Source organism: Photinus pyralis, unplaced genomic scaffold, assembly GCF_008802855.1.
Source record: "Photinus pyralis isolate 1611_PpyrPB1 unplaced genomic scaffold, Ppyr1.3 Ppyr1.4_LG10, whole genome shotgun sequence".
Taxonomy (NCBI): domain Eukaryota; kingdom Metazoa; phylum Arthropoda; class Insecta; order Coleoptera; family Lampyridae; genus Photinus; species Photinus pyralis.
Window position 1 is genome coordinate 37,418 of NW_022170250.1, and position 25,010 is coordinate 62,427.

The 25,010-nt window shown below is 37.2% G+C and overlaps 2 protein-coding genes across 4 annotated transcripts; one reads left to right on the forward strand and one right to left on the reverse strand.

The window, feature by feature from the left end:
- Positions 1 to 384: 384 nt before the first annotated feature.
- LOC116161699 lies at positions 385 to 5,873 on the reverse strand. The gene is made up of 2 exons (XM_031475144.1): positions 5,467 to 5,873; positions 385 to 627 (listed from the first exon to the last, which is right to left on the reverse strand). The coding sequence occupies exons 1-2, from the start codon at positions 5,687 to 5,689 to the stop codon at positions 437 to 439; spliced, it is 414 nt and encodes a 137-aa protein (XP_031331004.1). The 5' UTR covers positions 5,690 to 5,873; the 3' UTR covers positions 385 to 436.
- Positions 5,580 to 15,080, forward strand: LOC116161700. 3 transcript variants are annotated; one of them, XR_004143419.1, is made up of 3 exons: positions 5,580 to 5,710; positions 5,767 to 5,933; positions 14,884 to 15,080. XR_004143419.1 is itself a non-coding variant. In XM_031475146.1 (3 exons), exons 1-3 carry the CDS (start codon positions 5,680 to 5,682, stop codon positions 15,075 to 15,077), a joined length of 324 nt encoding a protein of 107 aa, XP_031331006.1. In that variant the 5' UTR covers positions 5,580 to 5,679; the 3' UTR covers positions 15,078 to 15,080. The 3 variants fall into 3 exon arrangements, 2 of the variants coding, with proteins under 2 accessions (XP_031331006.1, XP_031331005.1); XM_031475146.1 differs by having other exon boundaries at positions 5,767 to 5,865; XM_031475145.1 differs by lacking the exons at positions 5,580 to 5,710; positions 5,767 to 5,933 and adding an exon at positions 5,962 to 6,212.
- Positions 15,081 to 25,010: the final 9,930 nt, after the last annotated feature.

Below are 25,010 nucleotides of genomic sequence, written 5' to 3' on the forward strand. Positions count from 1 at the left end.
ATCGAGGGGAGCGCACAATAAGCGTTTCCACTGCAATCGCACGAAAAAAGAAGTCGTCGGAAAACGCGGGCATTAAAAAAAATTGAAAAGATCCCTTACACTAAAGCACATTCTATAAGCGGTTTTCCGGACCGTGTGGTTTAACTCCCTCGCGTGTCTGATTACGTAATATTTCTACGTTCTCCCCCGAGGCACTTAATTTTCTTCAATCCTTCATTTTCCTTCCTTCGGCGTCGCGGCGCACTTACAGTCCGCCCGAATGCACGAGAGGACGACGGCGGGCGTCCAACAAATCCGGTCCACTCCTTAATTTACTTGCATTTCAAATATTTTGCGAAATGTCCGCGCGATCCCCTTTCTCGAAGACAGTGGCGTATCGAAACGTAAGCAGAGCAAGTTTATTTTACGAAAAATATGTACAAAATAGCTAAATTGGTCAGTACTCCTCTTGGTTGCAACAGGGCAGGAACACGTTAACTCCGCATACCACCTCGAAGGCTAGCAGGACGAAGAGCATTATGTCCAGGCAGAACTCTAGCCGAAGCACGGGCCACTGGATCAGGAAGACGTAGAGCAGTGCGAGCATCGAGACAATCGTTAGGAATACCGCTAGTACCACTGACCATCCTGCAAAGAGCACGTACATTAGTTACATATATTCGTAACTAGAGGCTCTGCATCGCTCTGTAGTTTCTAGAGTGAACTAACTCTAGACCACTATTTTTATCGTATCACAGTCTGATGCAATTTCTCTACGCACTCTACAAATTACAGAGACACTAAGGGCCTAAAAATCCTCATCCAACAGCAAACACTAGCTTGCAATCGCTCTTATCTTTTATAGATCAGGACGCCAATGTATTAGGAGAGTACGAGGTCGTGAGTGGAACTATGAGATTAAGAGACTATAAATTTGTAAGACTAAGAGACTAAAACGCAGGGAGACGGAGTGGTTGGGAGATATAGGGATAGTAAGATACCAGGAGACTAGGCACTAAGACAAATTGACCTGGAGGTTGTGGGTAAATAGCCAGTAGGAAGTATAAATGGACGACTAGGATAACAGGAAGATAAGAAAACATCAGGATAACAGACTATGAGACCGAACTTATGGAGGAGGTGATTGAAAATTAGGTTAAGGTATTAGTGAGGTTGGGTCAAAGTGTTAGTTAGGTTAGCTGAGAAATTTATCAGGAGAATATAATCTGTGAGGAGGTGATTGAAAATTGGGTTAAGGTATTAGTGAGGTTAGGTTAGAGTGGTAGTTGGGTTAGGTCCTTCATTCACCCTCCTCGTACATTATATTCTCCTGATACAAGACTTCTCACCAAACCTACCTAGCACTCTAACTTAACCTCAGTGATATTTTACTCTAACCTTCAATCTCCTCGCACATTATATTCTCCTGATGCAGTATTTCTCACCTAACCTAACTAGCACTCTAACTTAACCTCACTCCTACTTTAACATAATTTTCAACCACCTCCTCGCACATTATATTCTCCTGATACAACATTTTTCATCTAACCTAACCTCACTCGTACTTTAAAAGAACTTTCAATCCCTTTCTCGCACATTATATTCTCAAGTCAAAATATATTGGTATGCTGGGAGAGGGAGGGGGGGCATTCTATACCACCAGACCCCCGGTGATAAGTTCGGCTACTAGTTTGTTATCCTGATGTTTCTTTATCTTCCTAGTGTCCTAGTCGCCCATTTGTCCTTCCTACTGGCTATTTATCCACAACCTCCTGGTCTATTTCTATTTGTCTTAGTGCTTAGTCTCCTGGTATCTTACTATCGCTCTCTCCCATCTTTTCTGTCTCCTGGTGTTTTAGTCCTAGTAATAATGGCTTTAAGGATAAAACAATACCAAATCGGATAGTCTGAAGTTATGGCTCCCCCCCCCCCTTCAGGAACAAGAGAACACATTTCCCCACAACTGCACAATACATTCGTACACGTATCAGGAGAATATAATGTGCGAGGAGGTGGTTGGAAACTATGTTAAAGTATGAGTTAGTGTATGAGTACTAGTTAGGTTAGGTAAATAATCTTGTATCAGGAGATTATAATGTGCAAGGAGGTGATAGAGGGTTATGTTAAAATATTAGTGAGGTTAGGTAAGAGTGATAGTTAGGTTAGGTGAAAAATCTTGTATCAGGAGAATATAACGTGCGAGGAGGTGATGGGGTATTATGTTGAAATATTAGGGAGGTTAGGTAAGAGTGCTAGTTAGGTTAGGTGAGAAATCTTGTATCAGGAGAATATGATGTGCGAGGAGGTGATTGAACGTTAGGTTAGAGAAAGTGAGGTTAGGTTAGAGTGCTAGTTAGGTTAGGCGAGAAAGCTTGACCTACGAGTGAGGTTAGGTTAGAGTGATTGTTAGGTTTGGTGAAAAATCTTGTATCAGGAGAATATAATGTGCGAGGAGGTGATTGAAGGTTATGTTAAAATATTAGTTAGGTTAGGTAATAGTGCTAGTTAGGTTAGGTGAAAAATCTTGTATCAGGAGTATATAATGTGCGAGGAGGTGATAAGAGAGTTATGTTAAAATATTAGTGAGGTTAGGTAAGAGTGATAGTTAGGTTAGGTGAAAAATCTTGTATCAGGAGAATATAATGTGCGAGGAGGTGATAAGAGGGTTATGTTAACATATTAGTGAGGTTAGGTAAGAGTGATAGTTAGGTTAGGTGAAAAATCTTGTATCAGGAGAATATAACGTGCGAGGATGTGATGGGGTATTATCTTGAAATATTATTGAGGTTAGGTAAGAGTGCTAGTTATTTTAGGTGAGAAATCTTGTATCAGGATAATATGATGTGCGAGGAGGTGATTGAACGTTAGGTTAGAGAAAGTGAGGTTAGGTTAGAGTGCTAGTTAGGTTAGGCGAGAAAGCTTGAACTACGAGTGAGGTTAGGTTAGAGTGATTGTTAGGTTTGGTGAGAAATCTTGTATCAGGATAATATGATGTGCGAGGAGGTGATTGAACGTTAGGTTAGAGAAAGTGAGGTTAGGTTAGAGTGCTAGTTAGGTTAGGCGAGAAAGCTTGAACTACGAGTGAGGTTAGGTTAGAGTGATTGTTAGGTTTGGTGAGAAATCTTGTATCAGGATAATATGATGTGCGAGGAGGTGATTGAACGTTAGGTTAGAGAAAGTGAGGTTAGGTGAGAGTGCTAGTTAGGTTAGGCGAGAAAGCTTGAACTACGAGTGAGGTTAGGTTAGAGTGATTGTTAGGTTTGGTGAAAAATCTTGTATCAGGAGAATATAATGTGCGAGGAGGTGATTGAAGGTTATGTTAAAATATTAGTGAGGTTAGGTAATAGTGCTAGTTAGGTTAGGCGAAAAATCTTGTATCAGGAGAATATAATGTGCGAGGAGGTGATTGAATGTTATGTTGAAATATTAGTGAGGTTAGGTAATAGTGCTGGTTAGGTTAGGTGAAAAATTTTGTATCAGGAGAATATAATGTGCGAGAAGGTAATTGAAGGTTATGTTAAAATATTAGTGAGGTTAGGTAATAGTGCTAGTTAGGTTAGGTGAAAAATCTTGTATCAGGGGAATATAATGTGTGAGGAGGTGATTAAAGGTTAGGATGAAGTACGAGTGAGGTTAGGTTAGAGTGATTATTAGATTAGGGCGCAAAATCTTGTATCAGGAGAATGTAATGTGCGAGGAGGTGATCGGGGGTTATGTTAAAATATTAGTGAGGTTAAGTAAGAGTGCTAGTTATGTTATGTAAATAATATTGTATCAGGAGACTATAATGTGCCAGATTGTAGGTTATTATAAAGTATTAGTGAAGTTAGGTTACAGTGATTGTTAGGTTAGGCGAGAAATCTTGTATCAGGAGAATATAATGTTCGAGGAGATTGAAGGTTAGGATCAAATATTAGTGAGGTTAGGGTTAGGTGAGAAATCTTGTATCAGGAAATGGTTGGAAATTTTATGTTAAGGTATGAGTGAGGTTAGGTTAGAGTATTAGTTAGGTTAGGTAAATAATCTTGTATCAGGAGATTATAATGTGCGAGGAGATTGAATGTTAGGATAAAGAAATAGTGAGGTTAGGTTATAGTGATTGTTAGGTTAGGTGAGAAATCTTGTATCAGAAGAATATAATGTGCGAGGAGTTTGAAGGTTAGGATGAAATATTAGTGAGGTTAGGTTACAGTGCTAGTTAGGTTAGATGAGAAACCTTGAAATACGAGTGAGTTTAGGTGTACAGTTTCAGTTAGGTTAGGTGAAAAATCTTGTATCAGGAGAATATAATGTGCGAGAAGACGATTGAAGGTTAAGATAAAGTTTTATTGAGGTTAGGTTGGGTGGGAAACCTTATGTCGGGTTGAAGGTTATGTTAAAGTATGAGTGAGTATTATGGAATACCAAACGGCAGATCGGGGGGGTGGAAATGGAATACCGCCCAGGAGAAAGGGAAGAAATTTTCCTACAACTGTCAATTATACCTTCGCATACTGGGGGGTAATGCATACTCCCCGGACCCCCCGCGATAAATTCAGCCATAAAACGTGCAGCTCCCTTTCCTTGGCCCTTTCTAATATTCACGTAGTTAAGGATGAACAAAACCTGCCGGTGCTGGTTGCATTTTCATTTTCTGGAAGGCCCCTATGGGAGCACCGATGGTAAAGGGCAATGAGCCATCGAGTCTCTCTTTGTAGGATGTATTTAACTTTCCGGCGCGTATATAACTTTTGTTTTGCTGGGGGTATTCCACATCGGAGGACCTTGGGGGTATTCCTCCCCATTATATACAGTGGTTAGCACTGAGGGTTAGAGGAAGATGATCCTGGAGTCTTTGTTTGGTGGTTTTAAATCCTCGGCTTACCACGATCGCACAGTTCAAAAAGCGCGTTAACTGAAATCGCTTCGGGACCAAAACCGCTTCAAAACGAATTGTATTAGGAGCACAGAATTTTTGTAAATCTACTGAAATGCGGATACGCGTGCTGCTGTTTTGCACCAGTAGTTCCGTTATTAGGATCAGGGTCTTTGCATTAGCTGTTATTTACGTCGGTAGTTCTGTGGTATCAGGATCACAGAAACGTCAGAAATTCGAATATCCCCTGCGATTGGGTAAATTCTTCAAGCTTTAACTTTCGTGTGGTCCTGGTATAAGACTTCCGGAGAAATAATCTTGAGAGGTTTACATAAGTGTCATAAACGTACTAATTATATGTTTGTTTTTACTAGGACACGATTCTAATAATACTTTAATACAGCTACAGTGTTCAAAATCTTTTTTGAATCGCAACACTTTCAACACATAATTTATATCAGTAGTGCAAAGGTATAAGGAGCACCAGATCCCCCCGGACCCCAAATGCCAGTTTGAACAATTGCCAAACGACGCCACCGTTGCCTTTTGTCGCGCACTTTCATTCATCGGCTCCTATTTAAAGCGTGATTAACGACTACGGTCTACGTTAATTATCAAGCGTTGCGTCATACCTGTATATCGGTGCCGAAACTTCCGAAACAGAATTATCTTGAGCAACTCGGAGATGGTCAAACTGGCGGCGATGTACGCGTCCCTTACTATATTTGGCGTATTGTAGTCGTCATTGTCACTCAGATTTTTCGCTATCCAAATCGCTATATTCGACATTGTGAACATGTAATAGTAGTAGTTGTTGAGGTACATTAGGCAATCGAAGAAGAGCAATGGATCCATCCTTGACGAGACGGTTACTAAGTAATTTATTCGGAACGCAGTTGCGGGCGTGTGTCGTCTGATGGCGTTATTTTTAGATCACCTCCGAGTTATGAGGGGTTCTCGATCCGCTCGAGCTATGCGCTCGGTGGTCAAAGCGAGGGATTGTTTGGCGTACAAAAGCTTCATTAATAAAAGTACAAGAGGACAATGCCAACTATCGAAGATCCACCTAATTATACGAGTGCCTCCAAGAATAGCCGAAGTAGGTGACTACCTAGATCTATAATTAAAGCGCAATCATTAGATAGTCAACTTCATTACGTTATGGACCCGCTTCTCGCCTTCGACGTCCTGATTTACCTTAACGTGTACTTCTATCCGACTTTCGCGATCGCCAACGTCGCGATGTGGGCGGCGAAATTTACGAGTTCCGTTTTTCCGACGCCCGACATCGAGCAGGATGGACTAGTCATGGGGACGATGGTCTCGTCCGAGCTTTTCAAACTGTTGCTATTCCGTAGGTTGCGCGAGACACGTGCAGGTATGGCGACTTTTGCACCCCCCCCCCTTTTTTTTGTATCGCATGACCTTCTCCCAAAGCGTACTTTGGACTTGGTACTTCATCCGAGTACTTTTTTAAAGTGATTAATCGTCCAACTCTACTGATTTGTTTTATGCTCAACCTCAAACTCAAACCATTTCCATTTTTTTTTTTTGCAAAACTGCCGGTATGCTTCGGGCAGGTCTTCTTCCTGCGCCTCTTCTTACACTGATTCATCTTCTCCATGAATAGGCGAGTTTTTCCACCTGAAACACACGTGTCTTTGAGGAAATCGCATTTTGTCTCTAACACTTTAAGTATAATAGAGCATTGTGTTCTTAATGAATGTCAGGATGTCTGGAGACAATTTATAACATAACACAAGCGCAACGAAGTAGGAACTGAATTCCAAACACAATAAGAGATGCTTGTATGACAAACAACATTCTTTCTAGAATCTTCTCGAGTATTTAGGACGCTTCAGAATGTTCTCGAACAAACACGTCATATTTCCCGGAAAGATTACGTCACATCCGCGTTCCCTCTTTATCATGGTAACGCCATGGATTTGTAGTTGCCGTACTGTAGTGTACTCCAAAATTCGCATCAGAAGAAGACCGGTCACCCCTGCTCCTGTAGGAAGCACGCTCTTGTTGTTGAAGGTAGATTTCTCTTACTCCCAAGCTTATTCTCCCGAACTAGGTCAGATCTTCCGATGGTGTTCATCGCACCTGTATCTAACAGCATTGTACCCTGATTATTGGTTAATCTCGGAGCAATTTCTTCGAACGTGTTCGTTTTTACCACATCTCAAACCTTCGCAGCCCTCGTCGTTTTCCTCGTTGCTGCTTCATTAATATGATTCTCGTTCTTCTCTTCTGTAACAATGGTGTGCACGCGAGCATTACCACGAGACGTTTTCTTTGCAACATCATACTCCAAGGTATGGAATCCCCCCCGCCCTCCCCCAGTAGGTATACTAAATATAGCGGTTCAATTGTCATTTCCACAAAACCCCCATGATAGTACTGATGGTTAGAAAGTCGAATCTTTCTTCGTTGGATGGTTTTCAATCCACTCCAACTATTATGGAAGTTCCTGGTGTGAATTGCATATCCCCCAGACACCCCCGGTGCTATTTTCCCAAAAACCGAGCCAAAAACTATTATGGTAATCGTAAGGGATAAACGTTTTGTGGGTGAAAGTTTTACCGAGGTGTAAGTCGGTATCAGTATGGAAGTCGTGAGGCATAAACTAGGACATAAACGTTTTGTGGGGGAGGTATGAGGTACCCCCCAGTATACTTCCTTTGCTGGGAGGTATTCCATGCCCTGCAGGCCCCTCGGAGCTATGTTCTATGGAATTCTATTCTGCAACTGAGTATCCAATTGTTTTCCCAAAAACTGTTATGGAAGTCGTGAGGGATAAACGTTTTGTGGGGTTCCGGGGTTCTAGGGGGTATCCCAGTATACTATATACGGTGGTTCGGTTATCTTATCCCGATAACCCCCATGATAGTACTGGGGGTTAGAGGGTCAAGACTTTCTTCGTTGGGTGGTTTTTAATATTCGCCGCGCTTCTAAATTCTTCCTTTGCTGGAGGCCCCAAAATAACCCTATATTTTCTTAGTGAAAAGTTTCATAAAAAACTGGGCTTATACTGATTGTTGAATAATTTGTGGTAAGTATAAAAGTTAACAAGGCTAACCTCAATTTTTTAAATGAAGCACCCTGTACATTTTAATCTAAAAAGATAGCATATTAAATTATATGTTCAAAAATAACACCAGAGACTATATTAAACAAAATTCAAGTGACTAAAAATTATTCAAAAAAACGATTGGAAAGAAAACAAAGAAATTCAAAAGGATTTTTTTAAGAACTCTTTTGAATCTTTTGAATCAATATAAAATTATTTTACTGTTATATTTTTGAAAAGAAAATTTGTTATATTTTCCATGAAACAGCATAATATGGCTCCTATGTTACTTTTTTGATAGTACCCTATAAAGGTTCGAAAATGGGACACCCTGTAAAGCTTTTCGTGCGGCTTAGAGTTAGTTGTAACAACCCTTGAAATCTAAGCCCTTAATAAACTAGACGTATTTTTAAGAGCTTGTAGAGCTTCTTAAGGTCACCAATAAGAGCTCCAAAGACATTCTAGGTTACTGTAAAGCGTTTACAATTCAATTCGTACTTTTTCGATTAGACTTCTCAGTCAAAATTTATAGACTAGAAACCAAATTCGAATGAAAATTCAAAGGGGTGTAACTTTTGAACTGGTAGCCCAATCTTCAAACTGTTTGAAATTATGGATTCTACAGGGGCACATTCTACCAGAAAATGTTTTTTTCCGGCCGATCTGAGACAATTTCTTTTTCGGGCCTCAAAAAAAGGCAGCGTATAACCTTCCTTTTTTTACCAAAAATCGAATACACCAAAATTTCTCGGGAAAACACTATTTCTTATTAATTTTGGGGCGTAGAATCCAAAACAATTCGTACTTTTTCGATTAGACTTCTCAATCAAAAGTTATAGACTAGAAACCAAATTCGAAAGAAAATTCAAAGGGTTGTAATTTTTGAACTGGTGGCCCAATCATCAAACTGTTTGAAATTATGGATTCTACAGGGCACATTCTATAAGAAAATATTTTTTCCAGGTCGATCTGAGACAATTTTTTTTTTCGGGGCTCAAAAAAAGGCAGTGTATAACCTTCCTTTTTTACCAAAAATCGACTACACCAAAATTTATCGGGAAAACACTTTTTCTTATTAATTTTGGGGCGTAGAATCCAAAACAATTCGTACTTTTTCGATTAAACTTCTCAATCAAAAGTTATAGACTAGAAACCAAAAAAAAAAAATTCAAAGGGCTGTAACTTTTGAACTGGTAGCCCAATCTTCAAACTGTTTGAAATTATGAATTCTACAGGGCACATTCTATATGAAAATATTTTTTTCCGGCCGATCTGAGACAATTTTTTTTTCGGGGCTCAAAAAAAGGCAATGTATAACCTTCCTTTTTTACCAAAAATCGACTACACCAAAATTTCTCGAGAAAACACTTTTTCTTATTAATTTTGGTGCGTAGAATCCAAAACAATTCGTACTTTTTCGATCAGACTTCTCAATCAAAAGTTATAGACTAGAAACCAATTTCGAAAAAAAATTCAAAGCGCTGTAACTTTTGAACTAGTAGCCCAATCTTGGAACTGTTTGAAATTATGGATTCTACAGGCCACATTCTATAAGAAAATTTTTTTCCGGGTCGATCTGAGACAATTTTCTTTTCGGGCCTCAAAAAAAGGCAGTGTATAACCTTCCTTTTTTACCAAAAATCGCCTGCACCAAAATTTCTCGGGAAAACACTTTTTCTTATTAATTTTGGTGCGTAGAATCCAAAACAATTCGTACTTTTTCGATCAGACTTCTCAATCAAAAATTCTAGACTAGAAACCAATTTCGAAAAAAAATTCAAAGGGCTGTAACTTTTGAACTAGTAGCCCAATCTTGGAACTGTTTGAAATTATTGATTCTACAGGCCACATTCTATAAGAAAATTTTTTTTCCGGGTCGATCTGAGACAATTTTTTTTTCGGGGCTCAAAAAAAAGGCAGTGTATAACCTTCCTTTTTTACCAAAAATCGACTGCACCAAAATTTCTCGGGAAAACACTTTTTCTTATTAATTTTGGTGCTTAGAATCCAAAACAATTCGTACTTTTTCGATCAGACTTCTCAATCAAAAGTTATAGACTAGAAACCAATTTCAAAAAAAAATTCAAAGGGCTGTAACTTTTGAACTAGTAGCCCAATCTTGGAACTGTTTGAAATTATGAATTCTACAGGCCACATTCTATAAGAAAATTTTTTTTCCGGGTCGATCTGAGACAATTTTTTTTTCGGGGCTCAAAAAAAGGCATGTATAACCTTCCTTTTTTACCAAAAATCGACTGCACCAAAATTTCTCGGGAAAACACTTTTTCTTATTAATTTTGGTGCGTAGAATCCAAAACAATTCGTACTTTTTCGATCAGACTTCTCAATCAGAAGTTATAGACTAGAAACCAATTTCGAAAGAAAATTCAAAGGGCTGTAACTTTTGAACTAGTAGCCCAATCTTGGAACTGTTTGAAATTATGGATTCTACAGGTCACATTCTATAAGAAAATTTTTTTTCCGGGTCGATCTGAGAATTGTTTTTTCGAGCCTCAAAAAAAGGCAGTGTATAACCTTCCTTTTTTACCAAAAATCGACTACACCAAAATTTCTCGGGAAAACACTATTTCTTATTAATTTTGGGGCGTAGAATCCAAAACAATTCGTACTTTTTCGATTAGACTTCTCAATCAAAAGTTATAGACTAGAAACCAAATTCGAAAGAAAATTCAAAGGGCAGTAACTTTTGAGCTGGTAGCCCAATCTTCAAACTGTTTGAAATTATGGATTCTACAGGGGCACATTCTATAAGAAAATATTTTTTCCAGGTCGATCTGAGACAATTTTTTTTTCGGGGCTCAAAAAAAGGCAGTGTATAACCTTCCTTTTTTACAAAAAATCGACTACACCAAAATTTCTCGGGAAAACACTTTTTCTTATTAATTTTGGGGCTTAGAATCCAAAACAATTCGTACTTTTTCGATTAGACTTCTCAATCAAAAGTTATAGACTAGAAACCAAAAAAAATAAAATTCAAAGGGCTGTAACTTTTGAACTGGTAGCCCAATCTTCAAACTGTTTGAAATTATGAATTCTACAGGGCACATTCTATAAGAAAATATTTTTTTCCGGCCGATCTGAGACAATTTTTTTTTCGGGGCTCAAAAAAAGGCAATGTATAACCTTCCTTTTTTACCAAAAATCGACTACACCAAAATTTCTCGGGAAAACACTTTTTCTTATTAATTTTGGGGGTTAGAATCCAAAACAATTCGTACTTTTTCGATTAGACTTCTCAATCAAAAGTTATACACTAGAAACCAAATTCGAAAGAAAATTATTATTATCGGTCCTTAAGTCCGTAAGAGCTTTTAATAGTGGTTTTTCATGAACCTCGACAAGCCTTTAATCATTTTTATGAGTATTTGAAGACATGGAGTGGTCAGTAGCCTTTGGCAGACATTAACAGCTAGCAACGCGTAAACCCCAAATATATTCACCTGCCTGCGCAGCCTTTTGGTGGTTTTTAAAGTCTTTTTAAAACCAATACGAGTCGAGTAGTACATTTAAAAGGGTATCCTTTAGGAACAGCGGTTTTAAGGACTTCTAAAACCCTCCAAAGTTCTGTAAATGTCTTCTAAATGATTTTAGGACGTTTACCAGTTTTGAGACTGTTGTAAGATCTTTGATGGTAGGTATGGGCCTTAATCCCTGACAAGATTTGAGTTCTAAAAAATCAAATGGCCTTTTAAAGGTTTTTAATATTTTCAAACCGTCTCCAAAGGACTCTAAAGACCTCAATGGTTTTCGAAAGACTTGTAGAGAACCTTTAAGTATATTTATTAATCTTCGGGTCTTTAAGTGTCTTTTATAATTTGTAATGGTATCCTACCATAAATAAATAAATAAATAAATAAATTACAGTCCTTAAAGAGTCGTTAAAAAGATTAATTACCTTTAAGAGTATTTAACGGTATTTAATATTCAGGTCACAAAGGGCCTTTGGTGCCATCATAAGTTATAAGTGGTGTCTAGTGCATTTAAAGGATTTAAAGGGTAGAAAATTTCTCTTCAAGCGTTTGTTACTCTTTAAAGAGTGGCAAGAGCCTTAAAAAATCTCTAATAGCCTTCGAAGCTTTTAAGTTGTGATATTTTAAATGCGTTTGTTAATTTTTGAAGGTCTTTTAGCGGTATTTAATGGCTATCAACGGTTTCCTAGGACCTAAATGGTATCTAAAGCCTCTGAGAAGCTTTTCCACTACGTCACATCTTAGAGAGAGTATTTAAAATGTGAATCTTTAAGGGCATTACTAGCTTTAAGCGTCTCATAGTGCATTTACGCGCGTCTTTAATAATCGGTAACAGTTTTTAAGAGCTTCTAACGGCCTCAAAGGTTTTGGAATATTTTTTATGGATCTCTCTTTAAGTGCCCTGAAATAGATTTCTGCAACAGCTTCTAAGAGTTCAAGGATCGTCCAGAAGCTTTCAGTGTTCTTGAGATTCCCTCGTCCTTTTGGATCTTTTAAGAGACTTAAAGACCTTTAATTATTCCAGGGCCTTCACCAAAAACACTTCCAAATCCTTTCCATCATGTCCATCCCTTCCTTTATTCCCGTTTAAAGGCTTTTAAAAAACTTTGAGATTCATGAGTTAAAAAAGAGATTGTCCCACACATTTTAAAAGAACTTCGAAAGATTTCGGGAATGTTCCAGAAAATGTTCGAATAGATACTAACATGAGTTCAAAAAAGCTTCAGTTTTCAGAAATATTTGATTAAAAAAGTATGCCCCCCCCCCTTGACCATGCAAAAGTACGCCACTGATCACAAATTTATAATTTTGGATACCATAAAAAACTTTTTTTTAAACATGTTTTAAGTAGGTATAACATGTTCAGTGTCCCAGACAAAATTTTCATCCTGTATATTGCCCTCGCACTTCTTACTAGTTCTTTCTCTTTTTCATTTTGTCTTTGTTCATCGAGTTCTTGGTGTTTTTTTTTACATTTGCGTTCCATTCTTCTCTATTCTCTTTCTCCGAAGCATTCTAAATGTTTATTAAGCGATTTTGAGTTTTTGAGACTCTTTTTATTTTTTCACATTCTGGTTCTTCTTTTGTACTCTGCGTCTCCTATTTTCATTTCATTTTATACCTATTGTCTCGGTATGTCTTCATTTCTCATTTTTCGTGTTTTTTTTTCAATATCTTGTCATCGTTTTCTATTATTTTATTTTGTTCTGTGCATTTTTTCACTACTTTTCCTTCTTGGTTTCCGTCGTCCTTGTCCATTCTCAGTTCTTCAGTTTATTTACTTTGATAGCCTAATTCTTTCTGTTTCTCCTTTTCATTTTCGGCATCTTTCCCATTAATTACCAATTGTCTTTTCAACCCTTCTCGTTTTATCCTCTTCTTCATATTCTTGCCTTTCTCTCTACTCTTCACACTTTTCTCACATCGTTTGTTCTCCCCTACTTTTTTTCTTATTTTTTTACTCTGGTCCTTCTTCATTGTCCTCAGATTCCTTCCTCTTTTTCATTTGTCGTTCCTGCCGCTAGCGCTACTCCTATTTCTATTATAGTTCTTTAGTCCTTCACGCTTTCACTTTTTTTATTACATTTCTTTCTTTGGTCTCTTTCTTTTCCACTTGCGTGCCTCTCTATTCTTGTTCTCCATATCATTTTAAATGCGATTGTATACATTGTCTTGGTATGTTTCCATTTCTCTTTTTACTTTTTCATCTTTCACTCTGTTTCCTTCGTGATTTCGGTCGTGTTTGTTTGCTCTCGGTTTTACTTGTTCCTTTTCTTCAACATTGACATTTTTCCAATTTTTTTCACTAGTATTGCCTTTTTCACCCTTCTCGTTTTTTTCCTATTTTTCATATTCATGCCTTTCCCCCCGCTCTTCTCACTTGTCGTTCTTGTCGCTATTGCTGCTCGTACTTCTATTATTCTTCTTTCGTCCTTCTCGTTCTTACTCTTTATTTCTTTTATTACATTCTCTCCCTTCCTTTCCCTGCTTTTGTCGTTCATGGGTTTCCTGCTCTTTTCTACCCTTTCATTCTTGTTCCCCTTCTTCTCCTTTAACGCTAGAGTTCGTGTATCTTTAACAGCGTTTAAAAATATACAAGGATCTCAAATACTTCAAAGTTTTTAATTTGCAAGTGTACATTTAGTCTCTCTGTCTCTCCAACAGTTTTTAATGGTCTCCACGGTCTTTCTTTATAGCCAATGTGAGATTAAGAGTTCTTTGGAATATTGAAGGACTTCATTTAATCTCCAAACCTTGAAAATCTTTTAAGGCCATTTTCAAGCGTTGAGGATCTCTAAGTGGAAAAGGTTTTTAAGAACCTTTAAAGATCACCAACAGTCTTTATGGACTTCTAAAGGTCTCCAGCAGTTAATAATAGTGTTCTAAAGGACCCTAAGGGACAGTATGCAAGACTTCTCTACAGTTTTTTGCATTTTAAAGTCTTCTAGAGCTGTTTTGTAGCATTAGAACTGTGTAACGGAGCTTTCACAAATTTGCAAAACCCTCAAAGAGCCTTCTAGAGGTTTTTAGAAAGCCCTACAGAGCTTCAACAAACCTTAAGAGTCATCAAGAGGTTCTTTCTTCTCCTTGAGAGAATTTCCCAAGATACAATACTATATTAACACTTAAGAGACCTTAAAATCCTTTAAGGGTTTTTAAGTGGCTCTTAAAACTTCTAAGAGACTTTATTGGTCATTTAACAGTTTTAAACTCTTCTTGAAACCATATTAGAATCTACTCTAAAAGTACTAAAACCCGTATCTGGTCCTTCTTAAATCCTGTCTAAATAAATATGGTAAATTTCTAAATGGTGGTACTGTCGTTAATGCGGGTACTGATTAGTGGAAAAACTATAACGCAAATCATTTACATCCTCGATAAATTAGGTGAATTGCACTCGTTTAACGAATCACACTGATTAATCACTCATTTTGCAACTCGTAACTAATGAGAAATTAACGTCAATATTTTTTTTGTTCCAGGAATCTCCGTAGTGATAGCCGTATTATTGACATCGATCACAATCCTGTGCCTTTTGTACGTGTTTCTTAATCAAGAGCCCGTTCTGAAGTTGGAATACGGCATGGACTCGATTATGATGGTGCTTTTAATCACCGAAATGTTTTACGGCGCGTTTGTCTTTATGCCTTGCTGCAATAAACCAGTTATTGATTAGCGACACGTGAAGCATTTTTTTTCTGTTCTCCTCCCCCCCGACCCCTCCAAAACGAATTGCCCAACGTCCACCCGCCACTGGCCTCCGTTCATTACTCGCACCGTTGTTGTCAGGAAACGTACACTTTTCGAAGTCATTCTGGCGGCGCTCAAGTTAAATTGATTTCGGGGATCTGCCTCCTGAAAGGACGTGTTCGTCGTCGACGCTTTTCCCTACAGTACGTTCATGGTGCGTTTCGCGTTTGCGTTTCGAAGGTCTTGTGCTTGATCTGAACACATTTAAAAGAGTTGAATTGTAAAGCTCACATACCTTAAGTGTATTTGCATAGTGATAATAGGGTTCTGAGGGGGTAATAATAAACCATACCAACGTTTTGCGCTTTTGCTGAGTTGCAAAAACTGTTAAGAAACACTTTAAGGAGTTTCTAAATAGATTCAAGAGCCTTTAAGACTTTAGATCTCAACCATCATGTTCTCCTGATAACCAAACCTTTGTTAATTAGGAGAGAAAATACCTACTCACAGATTAGACACTCCTGGCACGAGGTTCGGAAAGGTTTAAACCAAAGTAAACTGTTAAAATGTTGTGGATGATGAAAGTAGACCTCCTGGGCCATTATGATCTCCTGTTAGTTTTAGAAAATTTTGCTAATACTCCGTGTATTAAGGGTAGAAACACCTCACACATTACATTCCCTAGTCTGCCTCATTTAAGTAACAAGGTTTGGCAAAATTCAGCTTCTCCTCTGTAAAGACATATTGATCTATAAGTCAAATGGATTTGCTCATTTGAAAGGTATTTTCAGAAGATCATCAGGCTTCACTTTTCACTAGATGAATAATGGACACTATCGTAACGCGCTTAATTATTGGAAGAAGTAATATAGGAAACTAAGAAGGATTTTTTTCTGTGCTCCTGATACAACATTGTTAATCGAGGTTGCAGTGAAAGTGATGGTTTCGAGCACAGAAAGTATATTTTTTATTTTTTTCAATTGTATTAAATACCAGAAAAACATTTTCTGTGCTCCTAATACAATTATTTCTTTTTAACGTTGTGTGATCAGGAGAATATCACGTTCCAAAATCCACCTATGTCCCTAATAGAACGGCTCCTTTTTACTAGAGGAATAATAGAGGGAATTACGGGTTATTGAGAAAGGATTCGTCTGCGCTCCTGATAACATTACTATTTTAAAGCTTGCGACCCGCAAAAGAATGCTCCCAATAAAACGAATTTGTTCTACGAGTGGATTAATAGACATGGTCGCGCACATACAAGGCGTCTAATTGTTTGGAAATGAATTCTACTGTGCTCCTGGTACAACTATCAAACGAATATCCGCCTAAAGTGAGCTTTCCATGCACAATATAATGACGGTATCAAAGGTGTACTAAATATGAAAAAGGATTTGTCTGTGCTCCTTATTGAATTAGCTTTTTGTGATCAGGAGATCATTACGTTCCAAAATCTGCCTATGTTTGTAATAGAACGAGTTAGGAGGAATAATAGATCTGGGTACATAATGCAATCGCGTTTAGTGAGTGGGAACAGTAGCTGAGAATGAAGGAAAATGCTCCTGAATCTTAAATATCCAGCGATAGTGAGCGTTCCGTGCCCTATTAGTTGCATAGCAAGATCAGGAGTGCATCAAATATGAGAAAAGATTTGCCTGTGCTTTTGATTTTTGTGATTAAGAGGATATCGCGACCGAAAATGTACCTTTTGCCTCAATACAACGGGGTTTTTGGTTGCCAGAGGAGTATACGAACTGCGAATTGGAAACTAGATCCAGTAAGGAAACTATAATCTGAGATGCAGAAAATTCATTGGAACAGTAAAAGGAAGTACAATAAAGCCTGGAAATTGGAAAATAGTATTTGGAAGCGGAATGTTGGGATCTGGAATAGTGTCAAAAGCGAGAAAGGAACGCCTGCCTATGTTCTCCTGATACAAAATTGAATTCTAAATGATAAACATGCAAAAGGCTGCAAAGTATATATCAGGAGACACAGATTATTATAGATTTTCTGTTCTCCTGGCACAAATATAAAGATTCTCCTGTTGTGATTCAAATCGATTGCTTAAAAATTTCGGTATCGCGATAACTGTACAATTTATTAGAATAAGACACAATTGTCATGATCTGATCTGACCTGCTGATACAAAGCTTTTTTTAAATGTACTTGGAGTCCTGTACAACCACTGCAAACAGCCACCCAAACATTGCAAACACTCAGATAGCTGTAAGACCGATTACCATTTTGCAGATTATATTCTCCTGATACACTTTTTTTTAAACACGCTGCTTATGTTCTCCTGGTACAAAATTGAATTCTAAATGAGAAACATGCAAAAAGCTGTAAAGTATGTATCAGGAGACAGATTATTATAGATTTTCTGCACTCCTGACACAAATACACAACGCCTCAATTATTTAAAAATTTCGGTATCGCGATAACTGTACAATTTATTAGAATGAGACACAGTTGTCATGATCTGATCTGACCTTCTGATACAAACCTTTTTTTAAATGCCATTGGAGCCAAGTACAAGCCGCTGTACTCTTGATCCAAACTTATCTACTAAAAAATGCTGTATTAAACACAGCTACATAAAGGGCTAAAGCTAATAGGATACCATGTCACCAATTATATTCGCAATTTGCAAGCTCCTCTTCTCTATTAATGAGAATCTCATAAATATAAGCTTTTGTTCTCCTGATACAATCTTTTAAAAAATTGTATGGTATGGAATACCGTCCCAGCACACAGGAGGGGCCAATTCCTCTCTCTAAAAAGCTACCATGACAGTTGCTTTCGGGAAAGTTCCAGTAAATATCCCTTTTGGCTGGGGAAATTCCATAACCCCCCCCCCCCAAGACCACCCGCGCCACGTCCCCTCGTAAAATGTTTGTATGATTAAATTTCCTTTTCTGAGAAATACTTCATACAGTTTTTAAGGCTGCAGATTTCGATGGAAATGGTAGCACCGGGGGATCTGGAAGGTGTACCCCCCCCCCTAGCATACAAGAAGGGCCAGTAAAGTTTCAGTAAATATCATTTTTTGCCCGTCCCGTGCTACGTCCCCACCCAAAATGCATGTATGATTAGTTTCCATGGAGTGCGTTAAAATTTTCTTTTCTGAGAAATATTTCATAGAGAGTCTCAAGGGTGCATATTTTGGGGGAAACCGTAGCACCGGGGGGTCTCGGGGGGTATTCCTATCCCCCAGCAGACAGGAGAGCTAATTTCTCCCTCTAAAAAATTACCATGCTAGCTGCTTTAGGAAAATTTTCAGTACGAATCGCTTTTTGCCTGGGGATATTGTCCTTGGGGGAATTGTATACCACCCACACCCCCCGGTGTTGCCACCCAAAATGTACCCATATATCATTATTTTCTGTCGAGTGCACAGGTAGCATATTTGGGGGGGGGGCGAGGGTCTGGGGGAGAGGGATATGGAGTACCTCCCACCACACAGGAGGAATCGACAGCTGCTTTCGGGAAAGTTTAAGTAAATATCCCTTTTGCCTGGGGGTATTCCTTACCCCTAAACCATCCGGTGGTACGTCTTCTGCCTAAATGTGAGACAGAGCTTTGAGGCTTAAAATTCTGGGGGAGGTGGTAGTACGGGGGCTGTGGGGAGTATAAGACTCCCCTATTTTTGTTAGAAATATTTTATAAAGATTTTTGAGAGCAAAAAATTGTGGGGGAAGTGGTAGTACCGGAGCTATGGGGGGTATAAGACCCCCCCCCCCCCTGTACCAGATCCGGCGGTAACACTTTCCCCCACAAAACGTTCAGCCCTCGGGACTCTTCCAATATTTTTTTTTGGAAAATTATCGAGTTCTTTTCTGCTGAGAAATTTTTTTTTGGCAAATATCGGATGACCTTTTGCTAGTAGTGAGAGGGCTGTTATCCCCTCCTGTTTTTGTGACGTCACACGTGTTGCGTTGTGATTGGCTGCGCCATTTTGCGGAGCTAAATTTGAATTTATGCGGAAGTTTTTTGACTTTCCCGATGTCTGCCATTGTGTGGTCGTAAGCTCAATTTATGCGGGATATTTGAATTTACGAATTTGCGGATGTCTGCCATTTTATTACGGCAAATTTGAATTTGTGTGGGGAATTTGAATGTTTGATTTTACGGGAGCCATTTTTTGCGTTAAATTGTTTTGAATGTGTGTGATTGGCGCCACCTAGTGAAGATTTGGTGTTACAAGAATCGGAAATATAGTTTTCCATAATTGGCATCTAGTGACTGATTCATGAAATAGTGCCGTGGTACTAAATTCGAAAAAATGTATAGCGAGTTGCGATAGATGTATACATGGCGAAATTTACATATACGGGGTGTAATGATAGCTATATACAGGGTATTTTATATTTTAACATTTACGTTTAACGTTTTAATACATTAAATTAATACAAACTCTAGATATTTATCAACGGAACAACGTATCACAGTCGATAATGAATGTAAGTTAAGCAATTTGTAATTAAAGAACATATTTTTTATTTGTTCCTGTAAAAATAACCTACGCCCAGTATTAAACTAGTGACAGTAGTTTGTTCTTTCATATCCTTGTCTTTGAAATTGGATTGTTATCATTCAAAAATTCAAATCCTCATCACAAATTCTAATTATTTGCTTTTTGTTTGGAAAAACATGATATTTTTCAGACTTCTAACAAAAGTTTCAAAAGGCGAATTTTGAGTACACGCTTAGGTACTGTTTTTTCAAAGTAGGTAATAACTGCACACTAACTCATAATGTAGAATGTGATTGCTATGTAAAAGAGAAGCCAAACAATTTGCATCTTTTTATAGCAATTCTGTCGTGAAAGTAAAGGAGTAGGTATATTGCAAAAAGGAGTAACAAAGCTCAAATCATTGATGTAAATATAAAACAGTATCGGGCCGCGATCTGAGCCCTGCGGGACACATTTGTGTGTTACTGATTTGATTGGTTCTGTAATAAAAGTTTTATTTCTATCCTGTTGAAAAAAAGACAAATATGACAAAGGTTACTTTTCATCAAAGCAATTACTGCATAGATTTGCAATAATTGCTATAGGTAGCTAAGGGTTAATTAAACGGGAATGCGCACAGCGAATTTTAATTAACGTTATTAATTCGCAAGGATATAAAAGTTAACAAATACGTAATTAATAAAAGGGAAAAGAAAAGAAAAACGAGCGAGATTTTCATTACGCCACGAAAAACGTATAAAATAACCTCCTACTACCCCCGAGTGTACTGCTTGTTAATTTTACAGTTAATAGGAGGGTCGGGAGTGTACAAGCTGGCGTATGTACACGGCGTGGTGGGAAGTCTAACACGGTCGGCTTCGATCCTTGCTGCGGGTGCCGCACGTCGTCATGGAGACGCTTCGCACCCCAATATCGGGTCGGTCGTATGTACTTTCCACTTACCGCACCGAAGCTTTATGTACTAATGGATATTAAAACCCCGAGATTATTTTCATCTTTGTCAGTGGTTATTATAGCTTACGCGGAATATACGAACGTAGGGGATTATGACAGGATATTTTAATATACGTTACAGCATCACTGGGAATACTTAAATTAAACATTTTTACCACCCTCCGGCCCCCGCTTCCTGCCTTCCCTTTAATCCCAAATTTTAGACTTTAAAGTTTTACATATCAACCCTCAGAGATCAATTTTTTAACGCACGCGACACGCCATTTTGTTTATGCTTACTATTACAAAATGGCGAAAAAATACAACTAATTCGATTAAAAAAGCATGTACGTTTAATAGCCTTTGAAAGGTTCTTGATGGGTTTTTAACGCATTCTTAATTAGTTCTTAAAAATGGGCCCTTAAGGGAGATTAGGCGCGTTTAATTGTATTTAAGGGCAAGGCTCTCCAAGAGTCTCTAAATATCTACATGAAGCTTTAAAGGCATTCAAAGAAGAGTTTCATATACTATTTTACAGTCTTCTAGTGTCTTTGGTAGCAACCAAGAATCTTTCTCCAAAAGCATTCAAAAACTTTTAAAAGTTTACAAAATGACACCAAGGCTTCAAAAGCCTTTAAGAGTTTTTATTAAAATTCCTCAAAGTTTTCTAAAGCCTTTCGGTTGACCTTTAGCGCCTGTAACACTCTTTGGAGGTTTTTGAGGAGAATTTGTTAAAAGGCCGCCCTTTAAGTGCTTGTATCGTACTTTTACGACCCTTTAATGGTTTTGTATATTCTTTACGAGTCGGTCTCGTGCTGGAGCATTCAAAATTGCTAAAGAGTCATAAAAGGTCTTGCAGAAGACTTTAGGGTGTTTGAGATTTTCTCTTTTTTTTTTAAAAGAACCGAGTCTTTAAGAGCCTTTAACCCTGTCTTTAAAGAATGTTCAATATTTTAATGTTGAAGAGCCCTTAAAATGCTCTACAAAGCTTCATTGGTTTTTAATTGCACTTTAGTGCTTTTAAAGGCTTTTTAGAGGCGATAACGCGTTCTAGTAGCTTCTAACATCCTCTTTAAGGCTCTTATAGTCTTTTAAATCTTTAAAGATCCTTTTAGAGCTTAGATTTCGAAATCTTTAAACCTCTCCTAAGGTCTTTAATACCATGTAAAAAAGCAAAGTCTTTAAACGACGCGTTTTGGATAGCCTTTAAGGTTCCTTTGAACATGAGCTTCCAAATGATTTCGAGAGATTTCAAAAGAATTTCCTATTGATCGTTATAATCTTGAAAAAAATCTTTGAAAGACCAAGTGTTAAAAAAGGCTCCTTAAAGAACCTTTATGGACCATTACGACTTCATGAGCCTTTAATGGTATTTTAGAGCCTTTAAAAGTTTCCTGCGAGAACATTTTGAACTTGTCTTTAAGCTTGATTCTCTCTTTTTTTAAGAACCGAGCCTTTAAGATGTGAGTCTTGACCTTAAGATACTTAAACGGTCTTTAAAAATATTTAAAAGCTTAAGGCTGTCAAAAGCATTAAAAACCTTTAGAAAACCTTTAGAAGTAGTCAGTTTTTTTATTTTTATACTTAAACTGGTCTTTAAGGATTTTAGGACTCTCATAAGTTCACAAATTTTCTCTACAACGATCACTCCACAGAGAGGAATAAAAGCGTCCAAGAGTATACAGATCTTCTAAGAGTTAAGAACTTAAAAAAAAATGTTTGGGAGCCGTTCTTCAATTGTCTTTCAGAGCCTTCAAAGCTTTCGAAAGGCCTTAATACGCTTTAAATCTCTTAAAAACCTCTATCGGTCTTTAAAGGTCTCTACAGCCTTTAATAAGAGATAGTCCCTTGTAAAAGGCTTTCAGGAACGCAACACGGAAGAAATGGGAGCAGAAGAATTGCTTTAAAGAAAGATGCAAGGGAAATAAATGGAAAAAGGCCAAAATAATAATAGTGGAAAAAACCCAACGGGCCACGAAGATAGAAAGCAAACGGCAAAGAAAGAGAACGAATAGAAAGCAACACCAGGAAAACACTTAAAATAACAATTTTTGAAAAAGGAAGAAGTAGTATAAAACAAGAATTGAGGAGTAACAACATGGAGCAAAGTGAAAAAGGAACATACAAAACGGAATAAGAAGAGAACAACGAACGATAAGTTAAACAAAATGGTGCTATGACATGGAAATAAAGAGTAGAATAAAAAATGGATTCCGAAATGGGATAGTAAGTAAGTAAGTAAATAGAAAAGGGAACAAAAAAACTAATACTTAATGGATAATAGCCCTTGGATAACAAAATAACAGAGAGAATGTGAAAGAATAGGAAAAATGGACGAATAGAAACAATAGATAGCAATAATGAAAAATGGAAGAAGCGAGAAATAGAGATATACAAAATCTAAGGAAGGAAACAAATATAGAACACAACACGGAGTAGAATGCGGAAAAATGAAACAAGAAAGACATAAATGGAAGTTAAAGATTAGGGGAAGAAAGATTGACAAAGGCAGAGCGAGGTTTGCAAAAAAAGACGAAGGATAAAAATGAGACAATTAAACCAAGAAAGAAGGAGACAAAACGAAAACCAAAAAGCAACAGAAGAAGACAAGAAGAAGATGAAAGGATTACAAATACAAAAAGCGAAATTAGTATAAGATTAAAACAAAGAGTCAAAAGAACCACAATGGATTGAAGCTCTTAAAAATGAATAACGGTAACAAACTGGAACAAAGAATACGAATAAAAAGGATACGAAGAAATAGACAAAGAAAAATAGTTAAAGAAATTAAAATTAAAAAAGTCGACAATAGTCAAAAATACAAAGGGAGAGCATGGTTTGAAGAAAGTGATCAAATAGAGCAGCAAAAAAGATGTGAAAAAATTGATTGTACGATGCCAAGAAAAAAGGAAAAGGGAATAATAGATATAAAAGTACAGAAGGCCACAGTAAAAAGACGACGCCGAAGGCAGATAGAAACACACCGAAAAGTGAGAAAAAAGAACACAACGTAAAAAAGCGAAAAGAGTATGAGAATAGAACACAAAAAGGGCAGTAAAATGAGAGAAAAAAAAGTGTTATTATTAATTTTGGGGCGTAGAATCCAAAACAATTCGTACTTTTTCGATTAGGCTTATCAATCAAATGTTATAGACTAGAAACCAAATTCGAAAGAAAATTCAAAGGGCTGTAACTTTTCAACTGGTAGCCCAATCTTCAAACTGTTTGAAATTATGGATTCTACAGGGCACATTCTATAAGAAAATATTTTTCCCGGTCGATCTGAGACAATTTTTTTTCGGGCCTCAAAAAAAGGCAGTGTGTAACCTTCCTTTTTTACCAAAAATCGACTACACCAAAATTTCTCGGGAAAACACTTTTTCTTATTAATTTTGGTGCGTAGAATCCAAAACAATTCGTACTTTTTCGATCAGACTTCTCAATCCAAAGTTATAGACTAGAAACCAATTTCGAAAGAAAATTCAAAGGGCTGTAACTTTTGAACTAGTAGCCCAATCTTCAAACTGTTTGAAATTATGGACTCTCGATCGATCTCGATCTCAGACAATTTTTTTTTCGGCCTCAAAAAAAGGCAGTACTTTTAAGTTATTCAAATATTTGAGAACAATTTAGAAATGTTTAGGGAAAGTTTCCATTGTCACAAAATCAAATATAAAAATCCGATACATCTGAATACCGAACTCGATAGTCTACGTAACTTAAAAACAATAGGGACCTTTCTTATATCCTTAAGACCATATGTACCAATTTTCAAAGCGATCGCACGTTTCTAAACAAGTTATCATGCACACGGACAAACGGATGGTCAAAAATGGATCTGTTCCAAAATCGCTAGGATTAATTTCAGAAAGGCGTACGTATCATGTGCACGACGTACGATCGCTTTGAAAACTGGTACACGTATTCTTAAGGATATAACTGGTATAAGAAAGGTCCTGGTAGGTACCTCCTATATAATTATATAATAATAATAATACGCTTTTACTCCCCTTAAATTTGTATATAACAATAGAAATATAAAAAAAGCTAACCCCATACAAAGTATAAGATTTTTTATCTAGTATACTATTTTAAATTTTTAATGTATTTGAGTGACAAGTATTTAAATACTTTTTACTGTATTCGAATACTTTTCAAAGTAAGATAATGAAATACATTTCAAAGTATTCGAATACTTTTCAATGTATCTGTATCTAGTATTCGCTTGTGCTGGACGTAAAAGTACTTAGTATTCAAATACCTTTGATTTGTGTAAAGTATTTACTATTTATTATTCAAACACTTTTTGAAAGTATTCTGCCCAGCTCTGACTATGAAAAAGTTTTTAAATCTGTTAAAATTATATGTGAACATTGATAGAATATCTACCTATACCAAAAAGTAGTAGCATTTAATAAAAATTCTTCAATGGTAGTAGTCAACCTTTCGCAATTTATACGAAAATCCTATATAATTGTTCATGGATTTGAAAATGAAAATAACCTA

Bases quoted from the DNA above. Each gene is read 5' to 3' on its own strand.
- LOC116161699 (XM_031475144.1), bottom strand. From the start codon at position 5,689: ATGGATCCATTGCTCTTCTTCGATTGCCTAATGTACCTCAACAACTAC. The intron at 628-5,466 runs GTATGACGCAAC...TGCTCTTTGCAG, and splicing joins GTTTCGGCACCGATATACAG to GATGGTCAGTGGTACTAGCG.
- LOC116161700 (XM_031475145.1), top strand. From the start codon at position 5,996: ATGGACCCGCTTCTCGCCTTCGACGTCCTGATTTACCTTAACGTGTAC. The intron at 6,213-14,883 runs GTATGGCGACTT...TTTTTGTTCCAG, and splicing joins GTTGCGCGAGACACGTGCAG to GAATCTCCGTAGTGATAGCC.